Source organism: Lissotriton vulgaris, chromosome 12 (assembly GCF_964263255.1).
Source record: "Lissotriton vulgaris chromosome 12, aLisVul1.2, whole genome shotgun sequence".
NCBI lineage: Eukaryota > Metazoa > Chordata > Amphibia > Caudata > Salamandridae > Lissotriton > Lissotriton vulgaris.
The window spans coordinates 756360032-756385428 of record NC_141700.1 but is presented as its reverse complement, the minus strand read 5'-3'; the positions used below and the strand labels follow the sequence as shown (position 1 = coordinate 756385428).

General features: G+C 47.6%; 1 protein-coding gene across 1 annotated transcript in view; it reads right to left on the bottom strand.

Annotated features, from left to right (window-relative positions):
• The window catches only part of WRAP53 (WD repeat containing antisense to TP53), a 159645-nt gene extending 150466 nt beyond the window's left edge, over nucleotides 1-9179 (bottom strand). Inside the window, exons 1-2 of the mRNA XM_086946059.1 lie at nucleotides 8994-9179; nucleotides 1381-2384 (exon numbers count right to left, since the gene is read on the bottom strand). Of these exons, the coding sequence (XP_086802185.1) occupies nucleotides 1381-2195 (815 nt within the window). The 5' untranslated portion in view covers nucleotides 2196-2384; nucleotides 8994-9179. The remainder of the gene's footprint in view (nucleotides 1-1380; nucleotides 2385-8993) is intronic.
• Nucleotides 9180-25397: the final 16218 nt, after the last annotated feature.

Here is a 25397-nt window from a genome sequence, read left to right as displayed (position 1 = left end):
AATAAAACCAGCCTTACCCAGAGTACCGGTGTCTCTAAAGTCTATTAGACGGGGGTGTAGCCCCACCCACAAACCCAGTCAGCGTACAGAGTAACCCCGAGGCGCCACAGGGAGATTGTCCTCTAATTAATTAAATGTAGGTTACACATCTTAACACTTACAGTGGGGACAAACGGAACACATCACGTAATAACGGGCTCTCAAACCCATCACCCAAGTCTTTACATTCCATAATTTCCAGCTAGCTAAGAGTTTTCAAACGTAGACAAGCTTCAAATGAGAAACTTTCATCCCCGGTCAATGATTCATCACGAATATGCAAATGTCTCCTCAATACATTTCGCTTCTCTATCTGCCTAGTGTTGCACAGAGCTGCCACCTTACCAGACACCACCAAAATACCTTCAGAAATCAGGGCTCATTTCTAATCCAATAGTCGAGAAGCAATATTCCCCGTTTGCAGTAAAATAAGTATAAAACATTGCGCTACCAAAGCAACTAGTCAAGATAACACACAGACACCCACCGACCGACCGACCGCTTTTCAAGGTGATATTTGGAAGAAGTTATGAACTGGACTTCAGAAGCACTCAGGACGAAGGACGAAGCCAGTTATGAACTGGACTTCAGAAGCACTCAGGACGAAGGACGAAACCGAAACCTGCCGTGGGGCGGGACTTCAGTCTTCGGAATGGCCTGTGAAGCAGTGCTGGTGACGCGGGGCTCCCATTCCCGAGGGAGAGCCCCAAGTAGGCTGCAGAAGTCCGGAGTGGTGGTAAGTGGGGCTTAGTTGTAGGGGGGAGGGAGGGGTGCGCTTGTGTGTGTGTGTGCGCGTGTGTATGTGTGCGGCGGCGGTGGTCGGGGGTCTCTGTATGTGTGTGCGTGCGTGTGTGTAGGTGCGCTCGTGTGTGTGTCTCTGTGCGCATGCGTGCAGTGGGAGGTGTGGCTGTGTGTTACGGCTTTCCAGGAGACAGGAGCTGGCCACAGCAAGCGTGTTCTCGTGCGCGTGGCCCGCACAAATCGCCTTCTGGCAGAGGAAATGCGCGCGGCCAACTCCTGTCCCCTGGAAAGCTGTGTCGCTGACTATAGGTCTCTGCGAGACCGCGCTTACGCGCGGTTACGAGAGACCTACAAAGGTTATTCTAAACGTTGTCAGAGGCCACAATTTTCAACAAAAAACATACACAGCAACAAAATTGAAGCTTTTGCGCAGTTAATGCTTTCATAATTCAGAATGGAGGTAAGGGTTATTTTTGGGGGGATGTCACTAGTAGTAACCATAATATTTCAAAAAAAGGTACAGAAATAATTTCACACTAAATGTGTCTGGAGTACATATAATAAGCTTTCGCCTCTATAAGACAGCATGGAAATACTTACTAGAATTGCTCCTCTGTAGACTCTGTTCCAACACTAAATTCTTCGGCTGGTGTTTCATTTATACTGTGTTCTTTGGGAAGAGATAAGTCTTGTGTTTCCGCTATGGCCTTGAGAGAGGAGTGTGCATCAGGTAATGCTTCAGGTACAAGTATTCCAGCACTCTCCAAGGCTTCTGCAGGAGGAAGAGCTATTTCGGGTATTTCTGATCTCTCATTGGGACTCATAGCTCTGCTGATTGTAGGATCTTGGTCACGAGCTGCTTGTACTTCTACCCCCTCTTTGAGACTGGGGAAAGCATAAGCTGATCCTTCTGGAAAAGGAGCAATGTCATTACTCAGTGCACTGTCAGCAGAAGCATATACTTCAAGCATTTCTTCTTTAATCTTGAGAGAGGGATATACAGAGTTTGATCCAGTGGAGTAGTCAGTGGCGGCAGTGGAGAGATCCTGGGGAGGGGTGCCTGGATAGCATTCCTCAACAATAGCTTCACTGGGAGGATTATTGCTGCTCAGGCGGGCAGCTTTTGCAAATGGTTCTCCATTGTCAAACTCTTCCTTTGTGCTTGTGATGCAAACAGCCTCCGTCTGTTGTGGTAGCAGCTTCACTGAGGAACTACTTACAAGCACCTCAGCGCGGACCTCTCCTGCTGTATTCAATATGCAGTTGTGTCCTTCCTGCGCATCCCCTCCTGCATGGGTAGGTTCTGCAGCATGGATATCCCCAATCGCCACTTGCCCGCCATCCTGTTCACTATTCCCATATTGAACCTCCTTGGGAATTTCTGTCCCAGAGTCTCCGGCAGCTTCTACCTCCATTACCTCTGCTTTATTTATGAAAATATTGCAAAGTGAATTTCACAGATCTCAGATGATAGTTTGCAATGTCATCTCTAGGTAATGTTTTTTTAAATGCCTAGTTCTTTTTCTGGCTTGATGGAATGTGGCATGGGCAACAAACTCCTCACTCATCCCAGCTGCAGAGTTATCCAAACTCCTATGAGCTATCTGAAAGAGAAAAAACTGTTATTAGCATTGAAAAGATAAGCATTGTGGAAAATGGGCAATGTGTGCTCAATGGCATTAGACAGATAGAGCAAATACTGAGCATTTTGCCGCTGGAGGTAATATTAGTTCTGGTTTTGGGCTGGCTGGGGTTATATGCACTATCAGCAAGCATGTAATGTTCACATTTGCATAACATATATTGTGCCCATCACAATGGGCTGTCATATGCCTAACTGAACATGATATTGTGTGTGTGTGTGTGTGTATATATATATATATATATATATATATATATATATATATATATATATATATATATATATACACATACACACACACACACATATATATATGTATACACATACACACACAAAAGGGAGCAGGGAACCCTGGGTAATTCTCAGGTTTTAGGTGGAAAGCAGTCCTTTTATATGAAACACCACCCAATGTATGCAGAAATCTAAGCTTGAAGGGGTATTGTTTTGACAACACCTTCTGATGAGCTCTAATAAGAGTGAAACACCTCAGACGAGCACTAATAAGAGTGAAACACATGTAGGGGGTCATTTTAATAATTCCAGGTTGGTTTGGATAGTATTTTACTAATCCTAAACTGGAATACTGTGCCTGGAGTGGTAAAGGGCTTTTACCATTTTTTCAGCTCGGTGTGGATGGCACTTGCTAATCCTGTGCTTAAAGACCAGGCTGTAGAAATGGTGAAAGGCTTTGTCACTTTGTAGCTCTGTGAGCATGGCACTGTGCTAATGCAATGCTTGAACCCTCTGCTGGAAAAAACAGACATTTGAAGTGGGAAGATTTGGAATGCAGGTGGTATAGAGTCTTCCATTTAAAATAACTACTTTCCTTGAACCTGCGGACCACAAAGCTTGCTCCAGTGTGGTTTTGGTAGAAGCACTAGTGGTTTATGGCACTACTCATGAAGCCTACTGCTTTAAACTGGTTCTAATTTGTACCAATTAGAATGATTATTTAGTTACAAAGCACTCTTTAGAGTAGTCTTTGACCACCTCAACCTAATTGCTATTTTCTGATCCCTTACACTAGGTTTACAAAAAGCCAAGTGGAGTGGCTCCTGAACTCAACTGTCCGGGGGTATTTACATTTCAGCCAGCTTTGGGTCGTGTTCTCGCTCCAATTGGGCTTTAAAATCCATTACTTCCCCAAATCTCTTTCTCAAAACCCCTTGCAAGAAAATCTCCACTGCATCCCCCTCGCCTCTTTTAAATGCCATCTAGCTTTTCCAGTTGGCACGTTTTCAATATGCTTTAAAGTGCACTCTTTGAAAGAAATTGTCCTACAAATTATCATTGTAAAAAAACATCAAATATCCGCTTGAATTGGGTTTAAATCCTAACTAGTTTTTGAAAAAGTTAATGCTCCAACATGCTTCAAAACTGGTACTTTTTAAAAATGATGAAAAGCTTTCGTATGGAAGGAACATGAAGTTGAAAGAAAGAAATGCCCTTAAATACTATTAAATTTTCACCAACGTTACCAAACAGTGTGCTTTAAAATGTGCCAAAAATGATCTCCGTTAACCATCCCATGTTCACAGAAGGACTATCAAAACAATGTATTGCAAATAAACCGTAGCAAATGCCGCTTTTTTTGTTTTGATAGGTATCTGGATGAAAACACAGACCTGCCTAACTACAGTCTTTGTAACCACCAAACCACACATATTAGACAGCTCCTCATATTTCATCCTAACAATGATACGACAGCAGTTTTTCCTGGTTGGGTGAGTTATAGGGCATGAACTTTGACCTATGTGACATCATCGGAAGGGATGTCTCTGGTTATGTTATTGACGTATTTATGGAACTGAGGAGGCCACTTGACAGATAGATAAAGAGATTTGCGCAATATACCAAAGTTCCTTCAACACCAGTATGCAAATACATGACCCACTGAAGCTTTAAGCTGCTGTTATTAAATCCTTATGATACATAAATTCACAACTTATTTGTAGCTACCATTTCCTGCGCCAAATGAAATCTATCACTTTTAGACATTTGCCCACTGCCCTTCTGACCAAGAAGGTAGACCTAGTAGCATTTGTTTTTACCAAATTTTTTAGAATGTTTTAGGCTGAAGCATGTTTATATACATGGAATGATAACCAGTACAAATAGCCACCTAATACAAACAAAAATACAAAAAACTAGGGACACTTTCTTAGAATAGCAGTAATTAATTGGTTAAATTACTGAGGGTGCAAAGATGCTCATTTTCAACCCCTCTCAACTGCTTTGAACCCCCGATGATTCCGTTTAAATACTCTGATTGGTGCCATTTTGAAGTAAAAATGTTAGCGTTTGACTCTCCTCTTGGAGTGCACAAGAGAACAAGCATATGATACTCATTATTTGGCTGCAGTAAAATATGTTTCCCAGTACCATGTTAGTTTACTCACTTAAGGCAGTAAAAAACACCCACTGCTGCCAAGTAGATCCATGAACTGTGCAATACCTTCACCTAGTCCTGGCAGTTTATCCAAAAGCATGTCGCATCATTCTGGGACAAGCAGTTTTGCTTTTATATGCCAAGAACAGTCTCAGATATAACCATGCAAAGTCCCAGAATGCAACAACATATTGGCTAAGGTGCCAGTAATAATGGTACTCATGACACAATAGGACTTGGAAACTATTAAAATTCATGGGAAAAATAAAATGTGCATGTGCCATGGACAAATATGTCATTGGAATGATGAATATGGGGAGGATCTTTGAGAGATGGAGTAGTGCAGGGTAGAGTGCAGTGGCGTAGAGTGGAGTAATGCAGAGTAGAGTGGTGTAAAGTGTAGCGGCATAGAGTAGAATGGCGTAGAGTTCAGTGGCAGAGAATGCAGTGTTGCAGAGTAGACTATTGTAGAGTGCAGTGGAATATAGTAGAGTAGCGTAGAGTGCAGAGGCATATAGTAGAGTGATGCAGAGTAGAGTGACCGAGTACTGTGGTACAGAGTAGAATAGAGTGATGTAGAGTGCAGTGACAGAGTATAATGGTGTAGAGTGCAGTGGAATAGAGTTTTGCAGAGAAGAGTACAGTGGCAAAAGGTGAACTGGTGCAGAGTAGGTTGGTGTAGAGTACAATGGCGTAGAGTACATTGGCTCCGAGTGGTTTAGAGTACATTGGCACAGAACAAAGTGGTTAGAGTAAAGTGCAGTGGCATACAGTAGAGTTTCGCAGATTGAAGTGGTGTAGCGCAGACTGTAGTGGCATTGAGGTGCTGAATGCAGTTTTCGTAGAGTAGACTGTTTCAAAGTTAAGTAAAGTGCTGTAGAATTAAGTGGTTAATGGTAGTCTGGCGTAGAGTACAGTGGTGCAGAGTAGATTAGTGTGGTATTAACACCCCGTGTATGGACACAGTCAAACTAAGAAAAGACTCAAGTAAAAGTCATGTTTAAAATGTTTTTACATTTTTGAAAAACCAGGATTACCTTACATACAGTATCGCCAAGAAGGCGTAACGCACTAGCTTTAAGTGGAATGGTAAAGAGTAGAGTGCATTAGCATAGAGTGCAATTGCATAAACTGCAGTGGTGCAGAGTAGCGTAGAGTGAAGTGGCACAGAGTGAAGTGGCACAGAGTGGAGTGAAGTGCTGTGATGTGATGCAGAGTAGAGAGGATTGGGGTAAAGGGGAGTATGTCAAGTGTGGTAGTGCACTACGACTACAGTCCACTTGCAGACATCATCAGAACCCACAACATCAACATCATCTCCTACGCTAACGACACCCAGCTCGTCTTCTTGCTCTCAGTGGACCCCAACACGACGAAGACCAACTTCCTCAACTGTATGAAGAACATTTCAGACTGGATGAAGATCAACTTTCTGAAGCTAAACACGGACAAAACTAAAGTACTGATCTTCGGCAGACACACCACCATCTGGAAAGACTCCTGGTGGGCATTGGAACTCGGACCCACCCCACTCCAAAAGACCATGCCAGCAACCTTAGCATAATCCTGAACAGCGAACTCTCCATGAAAAGTCAGGTCAACGCAGTGTTCTCTGCCTGCTTCCACAATCTCTGTATGTTCTCCAAAGTCTTGAAGTGGCTCCCAATCAGAACCAGGAAAACTGTGACGCACACCCCCATCACCAGCCGGATGGACTACAGCAACACACTCTATGCAGGCAGCACCACCAAACTCATAAGGATGTTCCAGAATACAGCAGCCAGACTGATCTTCATCCTGCCAAAGAGAACCCCCATCACCCAGCACCTGAAAGACCTCCACTGGCTCCCCTTGCAGAAAGAAATGCCAATTCAAGCTCCTGACCCACGACTACAAAACCCTCCACGACCAAGGACCCGCCTACACAAACCACCGCCTGAACTTCCGCCTACCTCCCAGGAACCTCTGCTCACCTCGCCCTCACACAGGTACCACACATCTGCGGTGCCACAGCGGAGGATGCTCCTTCTCGCCACCAAGACCTTGAAAACCCTTCCCCTCCACACTTTACTCTCGGTGACCCACTTCAGGGAAGAGACTCAAGACCCGCCTCTTCGACTGACTTCGCAACACAGCACCTGAATACCTTCTCAGGTGACAAGCAGTGCTTTAGAAGTACCCTATGATTGATTGACAACACATCTGCAATTGAAAGGACCATTACATTTGCACAGACATACAGTTTTACTGATAGAAGTATACAGCGCAGAAACGATCATATGTGGAAATGTCATCACCTAATATATTGATTTGTTTCAGCTGCAATTAAATATTTGCTTCCACCACACTTCACAGCCTTCCTCTAACACACTCTTAGTAGCCGGTATGATTGTCACATAAATTCTCTCACTTTGAAGTCAGAGAAAGAAAATTAAACATCAAGCTCCCTTGAAGACAGAGCCTGACATTTGACCTCTGTCATTAAATGCATAGCGAATGTGACAAGATAAGAACAAAATTTAAAGGCCTGTTTGCAGAAATACAGCACTGATGGAAAACTACTGTAAGTAGGATTTGGACAAAGGAAAGGGTGAACTCAAGCTGGCAAGCCTAAAACAAAAAGAGCCAGTAAATAGAAAGCAAGCAAATGTAAGATACACACCACAAAGCCACTGGTAAGCAATAAGCAGAAAGCATTCCCAGGGAAGTTTTCCGAACGTCCCCAAGATGTTATTAGCGAACCAGACAGAAGTGCTGCCTGGTAGGTTTCGACCTAAAAAATAATATAATCTCATATTATGTTCTACTAAAAAATCATGTCCAGACCTCTGCAGAACCTTAAAACGTGAACTGTTCTCTAGGGAAGGTAGAAACCCTACACATTTGGTACACTATAGAGGATGGAAACTGCTTTCGACACATGTGCAGCATATGGGTCACTGTCTATCCCTATCTCATACACACTACAAGGGCTACCAGTGCTTAAAACAGTCCTACCAAGTGCCAAGCATGGCACGTTAAGAGTAATGAAATTTAAGTTAAGTTTCCGCATCACCGCGTGATTGGTAATTTGTCAAGCAAACAAGATGAAGAGGAAGCGAAGCTACATATCTCTTTTTTCCCCTGCCTTTTGTGAATCACTATACTCTTTTTAATTAGCTGCCTGAGAGTGACATCTAGTGCCAGCCAGCTTCCCTGGTCAAGACAGCTGTAAGAACGCTGCTGACACATGGGCAAGCTCACATAAGTACCTAAGAAGAGATGCCCTTATCGGATCAGGTCCGGGAGTGCTCCGGAACTATGTTGCAGCAACTGGTAAGAGTATTGGAGCTAAGTAGATAGGGTGGTTTAACACATGCTGACTGTAGTGCTGTATTGTGTGGGTGGCAAAATAAAACCAATATATATTGATGTTTGCACGTAAAGTTGATGTAAATTTAAAAAATGCTCATATTTCAAATCCCTTAGCCTGCAGATGGGAAATACCATTGAATGAGAAACACTATTTTGCAGGGTTTGCATTTGATGGGACAGTGGTTGTCAAGTGGCTTCCTCTTATGCGATTTACGCTTTCTGCTAGTTCTAACTTAGCAGCCCGATTGATTAATTATTACCAGTATCAGGCTAAAACTGTTTTTCAGTTGCCTACAAAAAAATGCTGTTTTAGAACATCATCATTGCATGAGATCACATTTTATTTATTTATTTATTTTTGTGTTTTATAGAGCGCGAACATGACCCGTGAGGGCATAAGAGGGCTTTACACGCTATACATTGTTGAACAAACAAAATGATTAAGGTGCAGGGACAAACAAGATCAACATGTATGGTTACAATCATGGCCTGATTAATGTCAATGAATATAAGCATGTTTTAAAACAGCTTTGAGAATAGCATTTATGTACAGGAGCTGTCGGTACATCCCACACTACAGTCAATAAATTGTGGACTATCATAGGGACATACAACTTAGCTGCGCTCATCTTCAGTGTGCGTACAGGGTGGTCCTAGGGACATGCACTCATTAAATGGACAAATCTGCTTCACTACACTCACCATGATATATGACACATAAGTGTCACACATTAACTGAATGAAAACACAGAAACGTCTCTCTCAAGGAATGAGAGTTAGCAGCTGTGTCGAAACACAATTCGGAACACACATCTGCAAAGTACGCACCCTGTTCGTTTGTTCCCCAGCTTGCTGAACTGGTGGTCCATTTCTCTGTAGCAGGTCTGAGAAATAGAGCTGTGAGTTAACAGTCCACTACTTACACGGACCGTCCATTGAATTCAGCACACTACCCTTGCCCGCTGTTTATTATGTTTTTTAATGATACCATGCGGCCTTCACAGTAGCACTTCCGGGTCGTACGTCAACCAATCCCACAGCTGAGCATATTCTGGCACTCGTTTAGTAAGTAATGTTAAAGTACAAGGTGACCCAGGATTGGAGCACTGGTGGTGCTTTATCCAATCCTAGCGTGTTGCACAGGAGTCAGGTGTGCTGATTGGCTGTGGAATCTGCGCTTGACTCTGTCCAAGCTGGCAGTATTCCTGCCGGCCCGTGTTCGGGACGGTTGTCGGATGTTTCTGGCTGGGAGGCCAATTAAGCGGCTGCCCTGAGCAGCGCTGTATAGGGGGGCTCCGCGAGTATCCAGCGCTCCGGCCATCTCAGGGGGTGTCATGCACTCAGGGCTTTAAGTGGGCCGGTGCTGACCACCGGCAGTCTTTTAAAGGGGGCCTCGAAACAGGTCTCTATCGGGCTTTTCTTTGTGCCCTTGCACGGGCGCTCCGTTTTTACCCCCGACTGCAGTGACAGCAGGCACATCGATGTGCGCGTGCTCACACCAGTGGAGAAGTTATGGCATGACGTCATGCTAAGTGAGCGTTGCAGGGGAAGGGAAATCCTTTAAAGAGTCATTTTCTCTTTGGATTTCCCTTCTCTTTTTGAAACTCTGGGACAGCAACATTGTCGTGGTGCCACCAGGGCTTTCAGTGGAAGCTTTTTCAATATTATATAAAAGCCATAGTTGCTGCTTATTTATCTTTTGCAACTAACCACCATTGACAAAGCCAATAGTGCCGACTTGTATTTATGATGTTTCTTGTTGAATTATCTGTCTGGATAAAATGAAAGAAACATCAAAATACAAGTTGGGCGGCTAAGCACTGATTTTTAGCTTGCTTGTTTTTTAGCCATGCCCTTAATTACATTTACCACGCCCCTTTGAGAGACCCCCAGTTTTTTTATCCCATTTAAAGCCCTGCGTGTACCCCTCTGCACAGACCCCAGAGTGCCCTGCCTCTCGAGAGACGTGTGCACAGCAGACTTTGTATTGTGGCATACTTGTATAGCGCAACCTGTCACCACCAAGGGCATCCTGGCGCTTTGACCCGTACTCAGTGAAAACAGTAGCTCAGCCTATCCTGGGAAAAAGATGAGTTTTTAGAGCCTTTCTGAAAGATAAGAGATCACCAAGGCTTCTCAAGGATATAGGCAGAGAGTTCCAGAGTTTGGCTGCCGCTACTCTGAAAGAGCGGCCCCCCATCCTCACTCTCTGGAATCGTGGAACTACCAGTAGCCTGGATGACGAGGAGCGTAAAGCTCTAGATGGACAATACCAGGCAAACATTCGCCGCAAAGGAATGGGGCCCAGGTCATGAATAGCCCTGAACACAATACACGCTGCTTTGTAGCGCACCCGTAGATGAACTGGCAGCCAATGAAGTTCTCGCAGTGCTGCCGTAGAAGAACTGTGGTAGGGGCGAGAAAGGGCGAGTTTAGCAGCAATATTTTGCACCCTTTGCAACTTGCCCAGGAGTGTTACCGGGGCCTCCAGAAGTAGTGCGTTACAATAGTCAAGTCGACTTAGGATGGTACAACGCACTACTTCTGGTCTGGCTTGCGCAGGGAGGAGAGGAAGGACCTTGCGCAGCATACGAATCAGCATCATACATGTTGAAGAGATCTTATTCACATGTAGATCCAGCTGCAGGTTAGGCCCAAAAGTGACGCCTAAATTGCGCGCTGATTGTGCCGCAGACACCGTCTCTGAGAAGGACGGAGGCCAGAAGTCTACTGGGAGATCGCGAGGAACTCGATCAGTGGAACAGTGTAAGACCTCCGTCTTTGTTCCGTTGAACTGTAGCGAGTTCAACCGGAGCCATTCCGCTGTCGCCTGCATGCACCGGTGAAAGGTCTCCAGTGTGACTGCATCCTGTCCCTCCAGAGAAAAGACCAGCTGGGTATCATCCGCATAATTAAATGCGGAGATACCGAAGGTTTTAATGAGCTGGACTAGGGGGCGGAGGTAGACATTAAAGAGTATGGGGCTGATGGCCGAGCCCTGAGGTACTCCTTGTCCCACTCTCCGCTCCTCTGAACTGAAGGGGGGTAACGAAACCCGTTGCTGACGGCAGTCCAAATAGGAGATTAACCAATCCCTGGCCTTGTCACTGACCCCGCATTCCTCCAGCCTAGAAATCAGGGTGGGATGGCTGACCGTGTCGAACGCGGCCGACATGTCGAGCAGCACCAAGAATGCTGCCCGACCGCTGTCGACTCGCGCCCGCAGATTGTCTAGCACGGTCACCAACGCGGATTCCGTCCCATGCGCTGGGCGAAAGCCGAATTGCGTCTCATCCAACCAGCTGTTCCCTTCTAGAAAACTGGACAGAGCGCGGGTGACCAGCTTTTCCATAATTTTAACCGGAAAAGGAAGCAGGGAAATTGGCCGGTAGTTAGAGAGGCAAGCAGGGTCGAGCGTAGGTTTTTTTAAAAGCGGGGATACCACTGCCTTCTTCCAGCAGCTTGGAACAGTAGCTGTCTCAAATGACTGACAGCAGATGGCGTGCAGGGGCTGGAAGAGGTCCTCTTGAAACACCTTCCATAGTCTTGGAGGGAGAGGATCCAAAGGCGAACCAGAAGAAATCATCAGGGCTAAGTCGCCGAACTCCTTCAGGGATGGAAGGGGGAAACTACTCAGCTGGGGTCGACTGGCCTCGCTCGCCGGAGCTCCCAAACTGAGAGCCGGCTCCAGGGAAGGAGAAAAGGGACTCCTCTGCTGGGGTCGACTGGCTACGGTCTCCGGAGCTCCCAAGCAGAGAGCCTGATCCAAAGTGGGGACGGAGGGGCCACTCAGCTGGGGTTGACTGGCCTCGCTCGCCGGAGCTCCCAGACTGAGAGCTGGCTCCACAGGAAGAAGAAGAAGGCTACCCTGCTGAGGTCGACTGGCTACAATTGCCGGAGCTCTCAAGCAGGGAGCCGAATCAGGGGCTGCAAGGAAAGAACAGTTCAGCTGGGGTCGACTGGCCGCAGTCGCCGGAGCTCCCAAGCTGAGGGCCTGATCCAAAAGAAAGAGAGGAGGGCTACTCAGCTGGGGTCGACTGGCTTCCGCCGCCGGAGCTCCCAAGCTGGGGGGCTGCTCATCTGGTCGGGGTCGACTGGAGGGCGTGACCGGAGCTACCTGACAGAGATTAGTAGCCCTCTGCAGGGGTCGACTGGCCATCTCCTCCGGAGCTCCCTCCTCAGTGGTGGAATTCCGTGGGTCCTGCAGACCTGCTAGGATTTTACGGATTTTTTCCTCAAAGGCATCCGCAAGAGAGTCACAAAGAGCTTGCGACGAGGGAACAGCACTAGCCACACACGTAGGGTGAGCCAGGTCCTTAACGATTTTAAAAAGGGCCTGAGCCTTGTTTGGGGCCTGATTCAGAGTGAGTTCAAGAAAGGTCGCTTTCGCTATCTTAATTTGAGCTTTGTATTTATGCATAGCAGACCTAAATGCAATTTTCTCAGAGTCTAGGTACTGTTTCCTCCAGACCCTTTCCGCGCGTTTACAGTCGAGTTTGAGCTGGCGAAGTTCGCTCGTGTACCAAGGACTAGCTCGGTTCACTCTCCCTCGCGACTTCCGAAGGGGCGCTAACTTATCCAGCGAGCTAGCTATAGACTGACAGAAGAGGGTATAACTTTCTTCGACTGTATTGCCAAGTTTGAAGTCCTCATCTAAGATGTTCGGCAATGGAACAGTGTTTAGGATGCGGGACCAAGGTCTCTCTAGCTTAGCTAGAGGTAGTCCAGCCTTACGCGAAGTAGGGTCCTCCGACCAAAGGGAAAACCTAATCAGAAAATGGTCCGTCCAATATTGGCACTTGATGTCCACAAATGATGCCCATTGAGGATCCGCAAACACCAGGTCCAGAGTGTGGCCTTTCCGATGCGTGGAGGCGTTCACCAGCTGTACTAAGTTGATGTCTGTACAAGCTTGGCTAAGAGAGAAAAATGCATTGTCCAGCGAGCTGCCTGCCCACAGATTGAAATCTCCAAGAACTAATAACCTGGAGTGGGAGCTGGCAAGTTCATAAATCAGGTCAATGAGAAGAGGAATGGATGGTGCTGGTCCCGGGGGACGGTAACAAAGAACACCCGAGCAGCAGATCGACTCCTGCTGTTTGACTGAGAAACCCATCAGTTCAAATCCCGGTACCTCTCGAATCTTTAACTGGGAGAGGGAAAGCGAGTCTCTATGAATGTATCCGATTCCCCCTCCTCGGTTAAGTGGGCGCGGTGAGTGGCTAATTTTATAACCTGAAGGGCAGGCTAAGCCCAGCTCGACCTCACAGTCCTCCCGAGTCCACGTTTCTGTGAGAAAGAGGACATCGAGCTGTTCAGACTCAATGAGGAAGGCTATTTCCGTGTGGTGCTTACAGAGGGATCTGACATTAAGCAAACCACAGGTGATTGGCTTGGAGGTGGAAGGTCTGACCGGGTCCTGACCAGGTCTGAGTTCAAAGAGCTCACTCCGAGTGTAAGCTATGCGGTTTGGACCGGAGGGGCCAGAGGTAGCGGCCCTAAGCGCGTCCGTTGCGCGAACGGGCGCAAACGGGCTTACCTACGGCGCCCCCGCTGCGCACCGTCGCTGCGCACTTGTCTAGCGGCCATCTTAAATGGCCGACTGGATGTCACGTGGGTCCTGGCAGGGCGAGTGTCTCTCCCTCACCAAGATGGCGCTGAGAGTGGAAGGACTTCTCCCCACTCCAAGATGGCGCTCACAACCGGCGCGATGATGCTGCAGAGCCCCCGAGTCCCTTCTAGCCCACAAATGTGGGTATGTGGCGATTATGGTGCGGGTAAGACTCCCTTATTTCCCCCTAAGCGGTAGAAGAATACTAATTAAAAGCGCGAAGCGCTCGGCGCAATTTACATAAAACAAGGCAAGGCAAGTGAAGCTTTAAAATTCTACAGACAGGGAGCGATATGCGCGCAGCGCTAGAGCAGCGTTAGCACTAAGCACTAAGTCAAGGTCTGCCTGAACAGGGTAGGAGGTCCTACTGATAATACCTCCTCCTCCAATGCGTGGGTCCTGGCAGGGCGAGTGTCTCTCCCTCACCAAGATGGCGCTGAGAGTGGAAGGACTTCTCCCCACTCCAAGATGGCGCTCACAACCGGCGCGATGATGCTGCAGAGCCCCCGAGTCCCTTGTAGCCCACAAATGTGGGTATGTGGCGATTATGGTGCGGGTAAGACTCCCTTATTTCCCCCTAAGCGGTAGAAGAATACTAATTAAAAGCGCGAAGCGCTCGGCGCAATTTACATAAAACAAGGCAAGGCAAGTGAAGCTTTAAAATTCTACAGACAGGGAGCGATATGCGCGCAGCGCTAGAGCAGCGTTAGCACTAAGCACTAAGTCAAGGTCTGCCTGAACAGGGTAGGAGGTCCTACTGATAATACCTCCTCCTCCAATGCGTGGGTCCTGGCAGGGCGAGTGTCTCTCCCTCACCAAGATGGCGCTGAGAGTGGAAGGACTTCTCCCCACTCCAAGATGGCGCTCACAACCGGCGCGATGATGCTGCAGAGCCCCCGAGTCCCTTCTAGCCCACAAATGTGGGTATGTGGCGATTATGGTGCGGGTAAGACTCCCTTATTTCCCCCTAAGCGGTAGAAGAATACTAATTAAAAGCGCGAAGCGCTCGGCGCAATTTACATAAAACAAGGCAAGGCAAGTGAAGCTTTAAAATTCTACAGACAGGGAGCGATATGCGTGCAGCGCTAGAGCAGCGTTAGCACTAAGCACTAAGTCAAGGTCTGCCTGAACAGGGTAGGAGGTCCTACTGATAATACCTCCTCCTCCAATGCGTGGGTCCTGGCAGGGCGAGTGTCTCTCCCTCACCAAGATGGCGCTGAGAGTGGAAGGACTTCTCCCCACTCCAAGATGGCGCTCACAACCGGCGCGATGATGCTGCAGAGCCCCCGAGTCCCTTCTAGCCCACAAATGTGGGTATGTGGCGATTATGGTGCGGGTAAGACTCCCTTATTTCCCCCTAAGCGGTAGAAGAATACTAATTAAAAGCGCGAAGCGCTCGGCGCAATTTACATAAAACAAGGCAAGGCAAGTGAAGCTTTAAAATTCTACAGACAGGGAGCGATATGCGCGCAGCGCTAGAGCAGCGTTAGCACTAAGCACTAAGTCAAGGTCACTAGGAAGTAACTATGACAAGAAGGAAGGGTCAGAAGGATGGAAGGATAGATGCAAGAGTGAAATGAGTGATGTAAAACAACATTTGCATCTGTGGATGAAAGAAAGAATGGCTGGAATGATGAAAGGCTGGATGGGTGGAAATCTGAATGGAAGGGTGAAAGAATAGGTGGATTGATAAAGAGAGCGAAATGATGGATGGGGAAAAAGCATGAATGCAGAAGTCTGGGTGAAAGGATGGAAAGATGGATGGAAGACTAATGATGAAAGGTTGGATAGATACTATGGTAAAGGAAGGGTGGAAAAATGGCGAAAGGATGGATGGCACCATGAAAAGATGGATAGACTTATAGATGGATAAAAGGCATTAAGGATGGAGAGATGGGTGAACGGAAGAAAGGATGAAGGGTCCTCTTCTAAGGTGGGCAGGGCTTGCTCACCCATTGATTCGAAGTCGGAGGTATTTTAATTTGTGGCCCCTCTCTTGGTATTGCCAATGCTTGTTTGCTTTTATCAGAAAATCATTTACATACTAGGGATATGTAGTCCAATGTTAAAAGTGAAACTAGATGTCTCCAGGATGCAACCTGCTGTTGAAAAAAAAACAGCTAGGACTCGCTGAAACTCGCACACCTGACCAAGGCAGCGGTCCGTTGTCTCACTGGTTCGGTAAACATACACCGTTAATTTCCATTTTAAATGACGCCGAGGGTTTGCCCGTTTCGAATTTATAGTAAGTTCTCCAAACGCGTAAAACACCAGAGAAGCCGTAATTGAACAGATCTTTTTGCTGCGTTAGAATAAAAATAAAGCTTAATCCCCACCTGTTTGAGTAATACAACTTTCTTAGACGTCCTACTGCGACCAATGTGAGGTAAATGTCAAATAGTAATTCTTATTTTTTTTTTATTATTTGCTACGCAAGCTAAAAAACAGGGTTGGCACAATGAACTGACCTCTTTGTTGGTTTTCTCCTATTGAATAACATGTTTCCCTCGTTCCCCTCCTCCCCCCGCGCGCTGATATTCAGTGTAGACTCGCCGTGGGACAGAGCGGAAGAGCACTCTCCACTGAAGGCTGCGCTCATTGGCTGCCCCGGAGAAGCAGAGCAGCGTTTTTCTTCAGGGGCTGAATAAGGCCTTGTGCGTCTTCTATAAATTTCTTTCGCAGTGGCAGTGCGCTGGCAGGGAAGTCACTCGGCGGCGGACAAGCACGGGCTCTGTTTTTGGCGCACTGGAGCACGATGAAGGCCTCCGGCCAGACCAGCTACGTGACCTTGCACTGCGGACAGCTTGCACTCATCAGTCCTCACCCAGGCCCTCGTCAGCAGTAAACTGCACTACGGCAACGCACTCTACGCTGGAGCCCCAGCCAAACTCCTGAAACGGCTCAAACGCATCCAGAACGCCTCCGCACGCCTGATCCTCGACATCCCTTGCCGCAGCCATATCACACCCCACCTAAGAGACCTGCACTGGCTCCCCATCAAGAGGATAACCTCCAAGCTCCTCACCCACGCACACAAGGCAGTCCACGACACCGGACCAGCGTACCTCAACAGCCGACTCAGCCTCTACACCCCCACCCGCCAGCTCCGCTCCTCAGAACGCGTCTTCGCCACCGTCCCCCGCATCCGAAGAGCGACCGCCGGCAGCAGATCATTCTCCCACCTCGCCGCCACAACATGGAACACCCTCCCCATCTGCCTGCGGCAGACCGAAGACCTCCTTACCTTCAATAGACGCCTCAAGACCTGGCTCTTTAAAAAGTAGCACCCCCCGCACCCCTCCCCCCTAGCGCCTTGAGACCCTCAAGGGTGTGTAGTGCGCTTTATAAATGTTATGATTGATTGAATGACTGGATGGGTCTCAGTGCTGTTTGAGCACGGCTGGTTTCTGTTTTTCCGTCAGGGGTGAGGCATCGGAGTCGCTGAAGAATTTGGGGACATTTTGTAGGCTGGCAGCCATGAGGGAGAGCTCTTCGCAGGCCGGGGGAGGGAGCTCGGCACTTTCTTCCAGTGCTTGGTTTGTGGACTGATGGGGGCCGAACATTTTCTTGGTAAGCCCGGCGGCCAGGTGGCATTTCTGAATGAGCAGGCGGTAGTAAGGGCACAGGTGGGACGATGAGGGAAGGTTATCAGACCTCTGCCCTCAAAGGGACTGCCGGGCTGGCTCCAACTGGCTTAAGGAGAGAACTTAAAGAGCCGCTGGTATACTTGGAGGGCGGTTCGAGCCCCAGTTTAGATTCATTTGGCCCTTCATCCTTCTGAGGTCAGTTAAATGAGTTACAATTCCTTGAGAATAATAGTTATGCTTACGGTGGCGCTCAAGAGCCGTTCTCTGGGGAGGGATGAAGGAGCGCTATGCAGGGAGAAATGCTGGGGAGTGCGGAGGGCAGCCAGCAGGTAGAAACTCAGGTGGTTGTGGAGTGGACGCCACCTTCGGGATATGAGGAGGGCTCTGAGGGCGGGTATGATACTGGGATGATGATACAGCCCGTGAGATTAGGAGGCAAATTGACAGCACAGGAACGTGGGTGGGGTCCGGGTACAGTTGGGCAAAAAATTATTGATAACTACGCTGGGCGGTAGGGTGCGGCTGCACCCGAGGGTTAGCCCAGGTACCACCTTGCGGACACATTGAGGACTGAGTCGCCCCTCTAAGTTCATCCGGCAGCAGTAGTGGAACAATGTGCTGGAGAATAGGTGAATGATGTGGGCAGCAGGAGTGGAACAATGTGCTGGAGAATAGGTGAATGATGTGTGATGGATGGCTAAGAGTGCTTCAGCTTGCACAGGAGGATGGGGGGCAGGAAGTATGCTCTTCAGCTGTTGGTTCTGGGTCTGGCACAGTGGTGGTTAGAAGATTTGCAAGTTAGTGACATGCCGGGCTCTAGGATGCGCAGATGGGGTGACAGGAGGAGTGTGTCTGTTTATGGTTATGTCACAAGAATGGTGTTAAAGGAACGCAGGGTTTAGGTCTTAAACAATAGCAGTGGCCAGGGGAGGGGCAGAAGCCGCGCAGCACACAGGGAGGGCCTCATCTTGGCTATTTTAGCCAGGGGAGGATCAGGATATAGGATGCTGGGATTTGTGGCCTCCCAAACGTCCTCTGGGCATTCAGACACATCTGGCATTGCCGGTGGTGGAGGGCAAGAGTTACGGTGCTTGCTACAAGCGGGTGTGGCTACCATACATAAGGGATTGTGTCCTTGCCGGGTAGAGCTTCGGATGGCATCAGGAGGATTGGAGAAGGCACAGTAACAATGGTTGGGGGGGTGAGCACGATCGGGTTCCTTTAACGTGTGGTAGGGTTGGCGGTATCAATACAACGCAGGTGCACCCAAATACCGGAGATAGCACAGTGGGGATTCAAGTGCCCTTCAGGGGCGTTGGAAAGTTTGCATGTTCAGGCCACACACATGCCATGACCCATGAGCTTTGAGGTGCATGCACAGGGGACGAGGATGAGTCCAGGGAAGTTTACATGCGCACGGACAGGAGGCCTGGGTAAATTCTTTGGGGTAGGGGTGAATAATGGTAAAATAATGCATACGGCGGGGGGTGCACGGGCAGGCTTGGTGCAGTGATATCGCTTGTGAGGGGGGTTGGTACTTGGACTGCCAGATGCTCAGTTTAGGAGTAGCGAAGTAGTAACTTGCTAGGGCGGCATACAGAGAAATGCTCGCTGGTTAGAGCAATATCGGCCAAGGTAATGGGGCTTGGGAGCACAAGGTTATTACAGCAGACAACAGTAGACCATAGCGGGGACTAAGGGAGAAGGTAGGTGACCCTTATGCTAGGGGCTGCCAATTTTGGATTAGGGGAATCCAGTTCTAATCTTTGCATGGCTCAACATCCTGTGCAAATTATTTAATCTCCTGTGAGTACCACAAAAATGAAATTGTACCATTGTGACGCAAATGGTGCTCATGTATAGCGATCCAATACCGTCGAGTTGGGCTAGAGGGAGATGAAAACGTGTGTGAGGTGTGACAGCAGGGAGGGGGGTCATCAAGGGCACCCATTGCGGATGCTTAAGGAAGGGACGGCTAAGGGTCGAATTGCAAGGTTAAGGTCAAGTCAAGTCAGTAGATTTATATAGCGCGCTACATACCCAGAGGGTCTCAAGGTGCTTGAAGAAGGGTGGGGAATTACTTGTCAAATATCCACGTTTTGAGTTGCTTTCTGAATGCTAGGTGGTTCTGAGTAAGGCGAAGGTGAGTGGGAAGTGAGTTCCAAGTTTTAGCTGCTAGGTAGGAGAAGGATCTACCTCCCATGGTGGTTTTGTTGATGCGAGGTACAGTGGCGAGGGCTTGGTTGGAGGATCGTAGCTGGCGGGAGGGGGTGTAGAAGGATAGTCGTGTGTTGAGGCATTCGGGTCCGATTCCGTAGAGTGCTTTGTGTGCGTGGGTTAGGAGCCGGAAAGTAATCCTCTTATTGACGGGGAGCCAGTGGAGGTTTTTCAGGTGACCAGAGATGTGTTCTTTACGCAGGATGTCTAATATGAGCCTGGCTGAGGCGTTCTGGATGCGTTGTAGTTTTTTCTGGAGTTTTGCGGTGGTGCCGGCGTAGAGGGTGTTTCCGTAGTCTAGTCGGCTCGTGACCAGAGCGTGGGTGACTGTTTTTCTAGTTTCGGTAGGGATCCAGCGAAATGTTTTTTTGAGCATGCGAAGAATGTTGAAGCAAGATGAAGAAACGGCGTTGACTTGTCTGTTCATCGAGAGTGAGGAATCCAGGATGACGCCCAGGTTCCGTGCGTGGTCCGTCGGGATGGGTGCTTTTCCAAGGGCCTTTGGCCACCAAGAGTCATCCCAGGCGGAGGGGGAGGTGCCTAGGATGAGGACTTCTGTTTTGTCTGAGTTCAGTTTCAGACGGCTGTGCTTCATCCATTCGGCTACTTCTTTCATTCCTTCGTGCAGGTTGGTTTTGGCCGTGTTAGGGTCTCTGGTGAGTGATAGGATCAGTTGAGTGTCGTCGGCGTAGGAGATGATGTTGAGGTTGTGTTGGCGTGCGATGATCGCGAGGGGGCTCATGTATACGTTGAAGAGGGTGGGGCTGAGTGAAGATCCTTGTGGTACGCCGCAGATGACTTCAGTGGCCTCTGACTTGAATGGTGGAAGGCGGACTCTCTGGGTTCTTCCGGAGAGGAACGAGGTGATCCATTCCAGTGCTTTTCCTTGGATTCCGACTTTTCTGAGGCGTTGTGGAAGGGTGCTATGACAGACCGTGTCGAAGGCTGCGGAGAGGTCGAGGAGGATGAGGGCGACTGTGTCTCCATTGTCCAGTAGAGTTCGAATGTCGTCTGTTGCTGCGATGAGGGCGGTTTCAGTGCTGTGCTTGGCTCGGAAGCCCGATTGTGAGGAGTCGAGGGATTTGTTGGTTTCGAGGAATGCGGCGAGCTGGTTGTTGACCGCTTTCTCGATGACTTTGGCCGGGAATGGAAGGAGTGAGATAGGGCGATAGTTTTTGAGTTCGGTGGGGTCAGCTGTGGGTTTCTTCAGGAGGGCGCTGAGTTCGGCATGTTTCCAGCTTTCCGGGAAGGTTGCGGAGTTGAGGGAGCAGTTGATGACGTCACGGAGGTGCGGTGCAATAATGGAGTCTGCTTTGTTAAAGATGTGGTGAGGGCAAGGGTCTGTGGGGGATCCTGAGTGGATAGAGTTCATCAGACGGATGGTGTCCTCAGTGGAGATTGGCTTCCAGTCATTGAGGATGTTCAGGGGGGGTGGGGGTCCTGCAGGGGATTGGGTGGGTTGGTCTCCGGGTTGGTTGTCGAAGCTGTTGTGGATGTCTGCAATTTTGTTGTGGAAGAATGAGGCTAGGGAGTCGCAGAGGGCTTGAGAGGGGGTGATGTCGTTGGAGTTGGCTGAGGGGTTGGTAAATTCCTTGACGATGTTGAATAGTTCCTTGCTGTTGTGGGCGTTGTTATCTAGACGGTCCTTGAAAGCGGCTTTCTTGGCATTTCGGATTAGTTGGTGGTGTATGCGGGTGACGTTTTTGAAGGCGTCCTTGGTGCTGGTGGTTGGGTCTTTTTTCCAGGCCTTCTCGAGGGAGCGACAAAGTTTCTTGGATTTCTTAAGATCATCGTTGAACCAGGAGGCCTTCTTGCTGCCTTGTTTGGTTTGTCGTTTTTTCAGTGGTGCTAGGATGTCGGCGCTGTTGGATAACCATTGGGTAAGGTTGGTGGCTGCTTGGTCTGGGTTTGAGGAGTGGGCGGGGGGGTTTTGAAGAAGCGATGAGGAGATCTGGTCAATGGTGATTTTGTTCCAGTTTCTATGCAGAGTGGGTTGGGGGTGGTTGTTGGATGTGGGCTTGTTGTAGGTGAAGTGAACGCAGCTAGGAGCCATGAGCACATGGGCCATACGCTGGGGATGGAGACGCCAGTCCGGTGATGTTGAAGGGAGGGCTAGTAGGTGGCGTGCTCGTGGGCGCACACAGGCAGTGGTGTGTGCAAGGGTGGGAGTGGTGCTCTAAGACTGCAGCTAACACTTTACAGGAGTATAATTGCTGCTGTGATTAGGAAAAGAGGCTTCTTCTCTCCCTTTTTTCACAACAGGGAGGATTGAAAGTAGCGGTGCAGAGCAATGCTACACCTGGTGGTGATTGGTTGGGTAATTTGGGCCGCAGGGGAGCCTACATTGTCAATTGGCTGCACCGTCCTTAGGGGTACTGTTACAATGATACCTCTGGTTAGTGTCACGTTCTGCATTAACAAAGTCGGTCCTGCCTCCTCAAAGCAGTCACGGGTTTGCACACACCACAAAAAGGCAGCACATTCAGAGTTGTCCGAGGGAAGTTATTGCTTAAACAATAAAGGAGTTGGCATAACTGCTGGAGCAGCCCACTTTAATGCTTAAGAAACCAGGTTCAGGGATAGCGGGAAGATCAACAAACCCGGATTCTGGGCAAATCACTTTCCCCCACGTGTCTAGCAATATATAGTCCGGGTGGAATGCGCGGGTGCTCACTTAAAGCATGTTGGGCCTAACAATGAAGTGTTTTTCCCAGCAAAAAGGGCCATCTGTAATGCAACTGGTGCTCTTTGAGCGTTTTCCTACCTGCAGGGTTGTGTTTAATAAATAAATATATATAAAAACAAATTGGGTGAGCTACGTCTCTATAGCCGATATACCGTCAGCATAACCTCCGCACTGGGCCCACTCCCAAATTGCTATGCATACCCTTTTCCACATATATTTTCCAATCAAGTTCACCAACACGTGTATGTCTTGTTTTTCTTGTGGTATATGTTGGCTGCAGTTTATTTAGCATTACATGTACGACTTACTTTTGGTTACAGTACCATGGTCATCACCAGATATGGCCAGGCCATGAACCTACGTTGCAGGATGTCATAAATCATTTTGACAAGCACATACATCATAGACATGACAGATCATCAATCAATCCCTTAGCAGTCATAAATAATTTTGACAGGCTCGTAAATCACGTGACAGGTCATAAATAATTTCTAGGCATATCACAATCTCGCTCTGTTATCTACCATACTTCTGACACCTCCTAGTTTGTTTAGGCCATCGTTTGTTTTATGGAGTCATAAAGTTCCCTGTTGGTTTTCATGCTGATTGCATGGGGGGAGGGAGGGGGTAGCATCTGCGTGAAGTTAGGCCCCAACTCGCTACCTTGTTCGTCCATTATTGTGCCCTGCCATTCGGCAGGTCTGGGCTGCCGTCTCCGCTGCTCCCCCTTTCCCGCCTGCTCACCCTGCCGTAAGGCATCCCAAGGTGAGTGCCCTTCTCCTGCACAACCCCCTGCGGGTGTGATGGAGCAGATTTCCTCTGCAGTCAGGCATTGTTTTATTTTTGTGCTTCAGACAGACTGCATTTAAATTGCCACGCACATTTTGGTGCAAGTTAAAAACATGGCACGTAAAAAAAACATGAAAGTGAGGCCTATTTAGTCTGAAATGCTTTTTCTGAATTAACATGTGTTTTTGCAATGTAGAGAAAAGTGGCCTTTTTAGCTTTGAAGATTAATAGAATGTGTTTCTCTCTTCCCAGCGCATCCCATGTAATCTAAATCCACTATTTCTGTCTAAAGAGACTTTGACTTGTTGCATATTTTGATAAATATTTTCAGTTAATAACACCTCTTTTTCTTTGTTGTACATTGCACATTTATTTTACATGTTGTCATAAATAATAGAAAAGCTGCTTTACACTAGTAGCTTGGCTAGGAAAACATTTATAATGAGTATTAGTATGGAGTTTGGAAACATAATGTGCTGATTCACATGACATTAATATTATCTTTTTGTTTGTTTTATTTTCGGGCCTACCATTAAATGGCTGCCTGTGAAACCATCAAAAGCTATGGCTTGCTTTGAATGAGAAGGGAGCATGCGCAGACTGTGGCAGCTTTCCTCATGCCAAGAAGTCAAGAACACCTTGAACTGTACATCCTTGTGATTCTGCCAGATGTACCAGTGTTAGTTAAAAGTGTCCATCTGACTGCGCTTTGGCAGGAAGGAAGACTATTGAAAATTTTCCCTAGCAATTGTTGCAAACTTATAAAATGTATTTATTATGTATGCTTCATTTGTTAAAAACTGGCATGGTCAGGTTTTTAGAATGCGTTAGGGTGATGCAAACTCATGCCATCATAACTGACCAATCAACATACAGGTTTTCCTGAAATGCAACATTTTGTGTAGTCTGCCAACATTTTGTGTATAAAAACTGACAGGGGCTGGCTTTTTCAGCTCAGCTGGCTTCTAGGCTCATTAGGGGGTGTGTGAGCTCTTGAAGAGAAGGAACAGATTAGGTCAGACAGCCTATGGGTTAGGTACGAGATCGTCACGGGTGCTGCATGGGCGTCCGAGGAGAGTCAGGGGGAGGTTTCTTGCTTCCACGTCATATCTTGGCCACATTCCTTTGAGGTCTTGTGAAGGGCGGGCTATCTCACTCCCTGCTTGCTCTTTAGACACAGACAGATGCAGAAGAACAGCTGATTAAATAGAATTAGATGCTAAACTTCAAGTTATGCTTAGACAAATTAATTAGGTCTGAAAAGATTTATTTGACTTATGCATTTATTTTTCTTAATGGGAGATTTTTGCAAACTATTTGATATTTTCTTAGAAACTCTTTGAGTCTTGAATGACATTTTGCGCCACATTCCTACATGTTATGCCTATATGCAGACTGTAATGTGTTCTGTATTAATGCTATTTTTCCTGGTTTTCAAATTCTGTAACCTGATTGATATTTTATTAATGAATAAAGGGTCAGAGAAAATTAACTTTTTACTAGAAAATAAAACCCTTTAAATAATCAACAACTCTCTTTATTGGCTTAAAATAATAATTGCATTTTTGACTGTTCATGATTATTAAAGTCTCCTGAAGGTAATACATGGTGTGAAGGGCCCAACACCTTTTGAGCGGTAAATTAGAGGTAGCATGAGGGTTTTGCATTGAGAAATTACCAGAAGAAATTACCGCTCCATCAGGTGTACCTCCTTAGCAACAAATGTACCTCTTATCCGCCTCGCCTGCCGTCCAGCACTGCGACAATACTGTTGCTCCTCAGTGTGGGTGGGTCTCAAAAGTTGTTCAGAGTACCGCCCCAGCTTCCAAAAGTAACCTTTGGTGGGCTTGTGCTTTGCTTCTAGCCCCCCACATTGTCCCCTCCTGGCCTACGGAGGCGTCCACTTGTCGCAGGGAGATTGCATTCCTCACACGTTGCCTCCCGTTGGCCAGGTATTTTCGCCCCACCTTATGCGCGTGCTCTTTCCCGGGAGGGGGAAGGTGGGTAGAACCCTCCCTTTGTTGTTAGGCATACTAAGCTGCCCAAACTTGTTTTCCCTGGTCCCAGGCAGCTTTTATGGCACTGGCCAGACAGGCCCTCTTTAGGGTTGGCCTCTGCTAAAACTGCGGTACATTTGCTTGTGCCTCGCATTTTTTTGAAAGCTAAATGTCTTTGCTAAATAGCCAAACCCATTGATTTTAGTTTGAATCTGTGTATTTATTTTCACCTTTTTATTATCACTATTTTTTATTCTTAGTTATTTCTTTCAAACTGAAAAAAAGACATGTTGTGTCATATCAATACATCCTTGTTCACAAAACAATTTACAAACACAGTTAAAT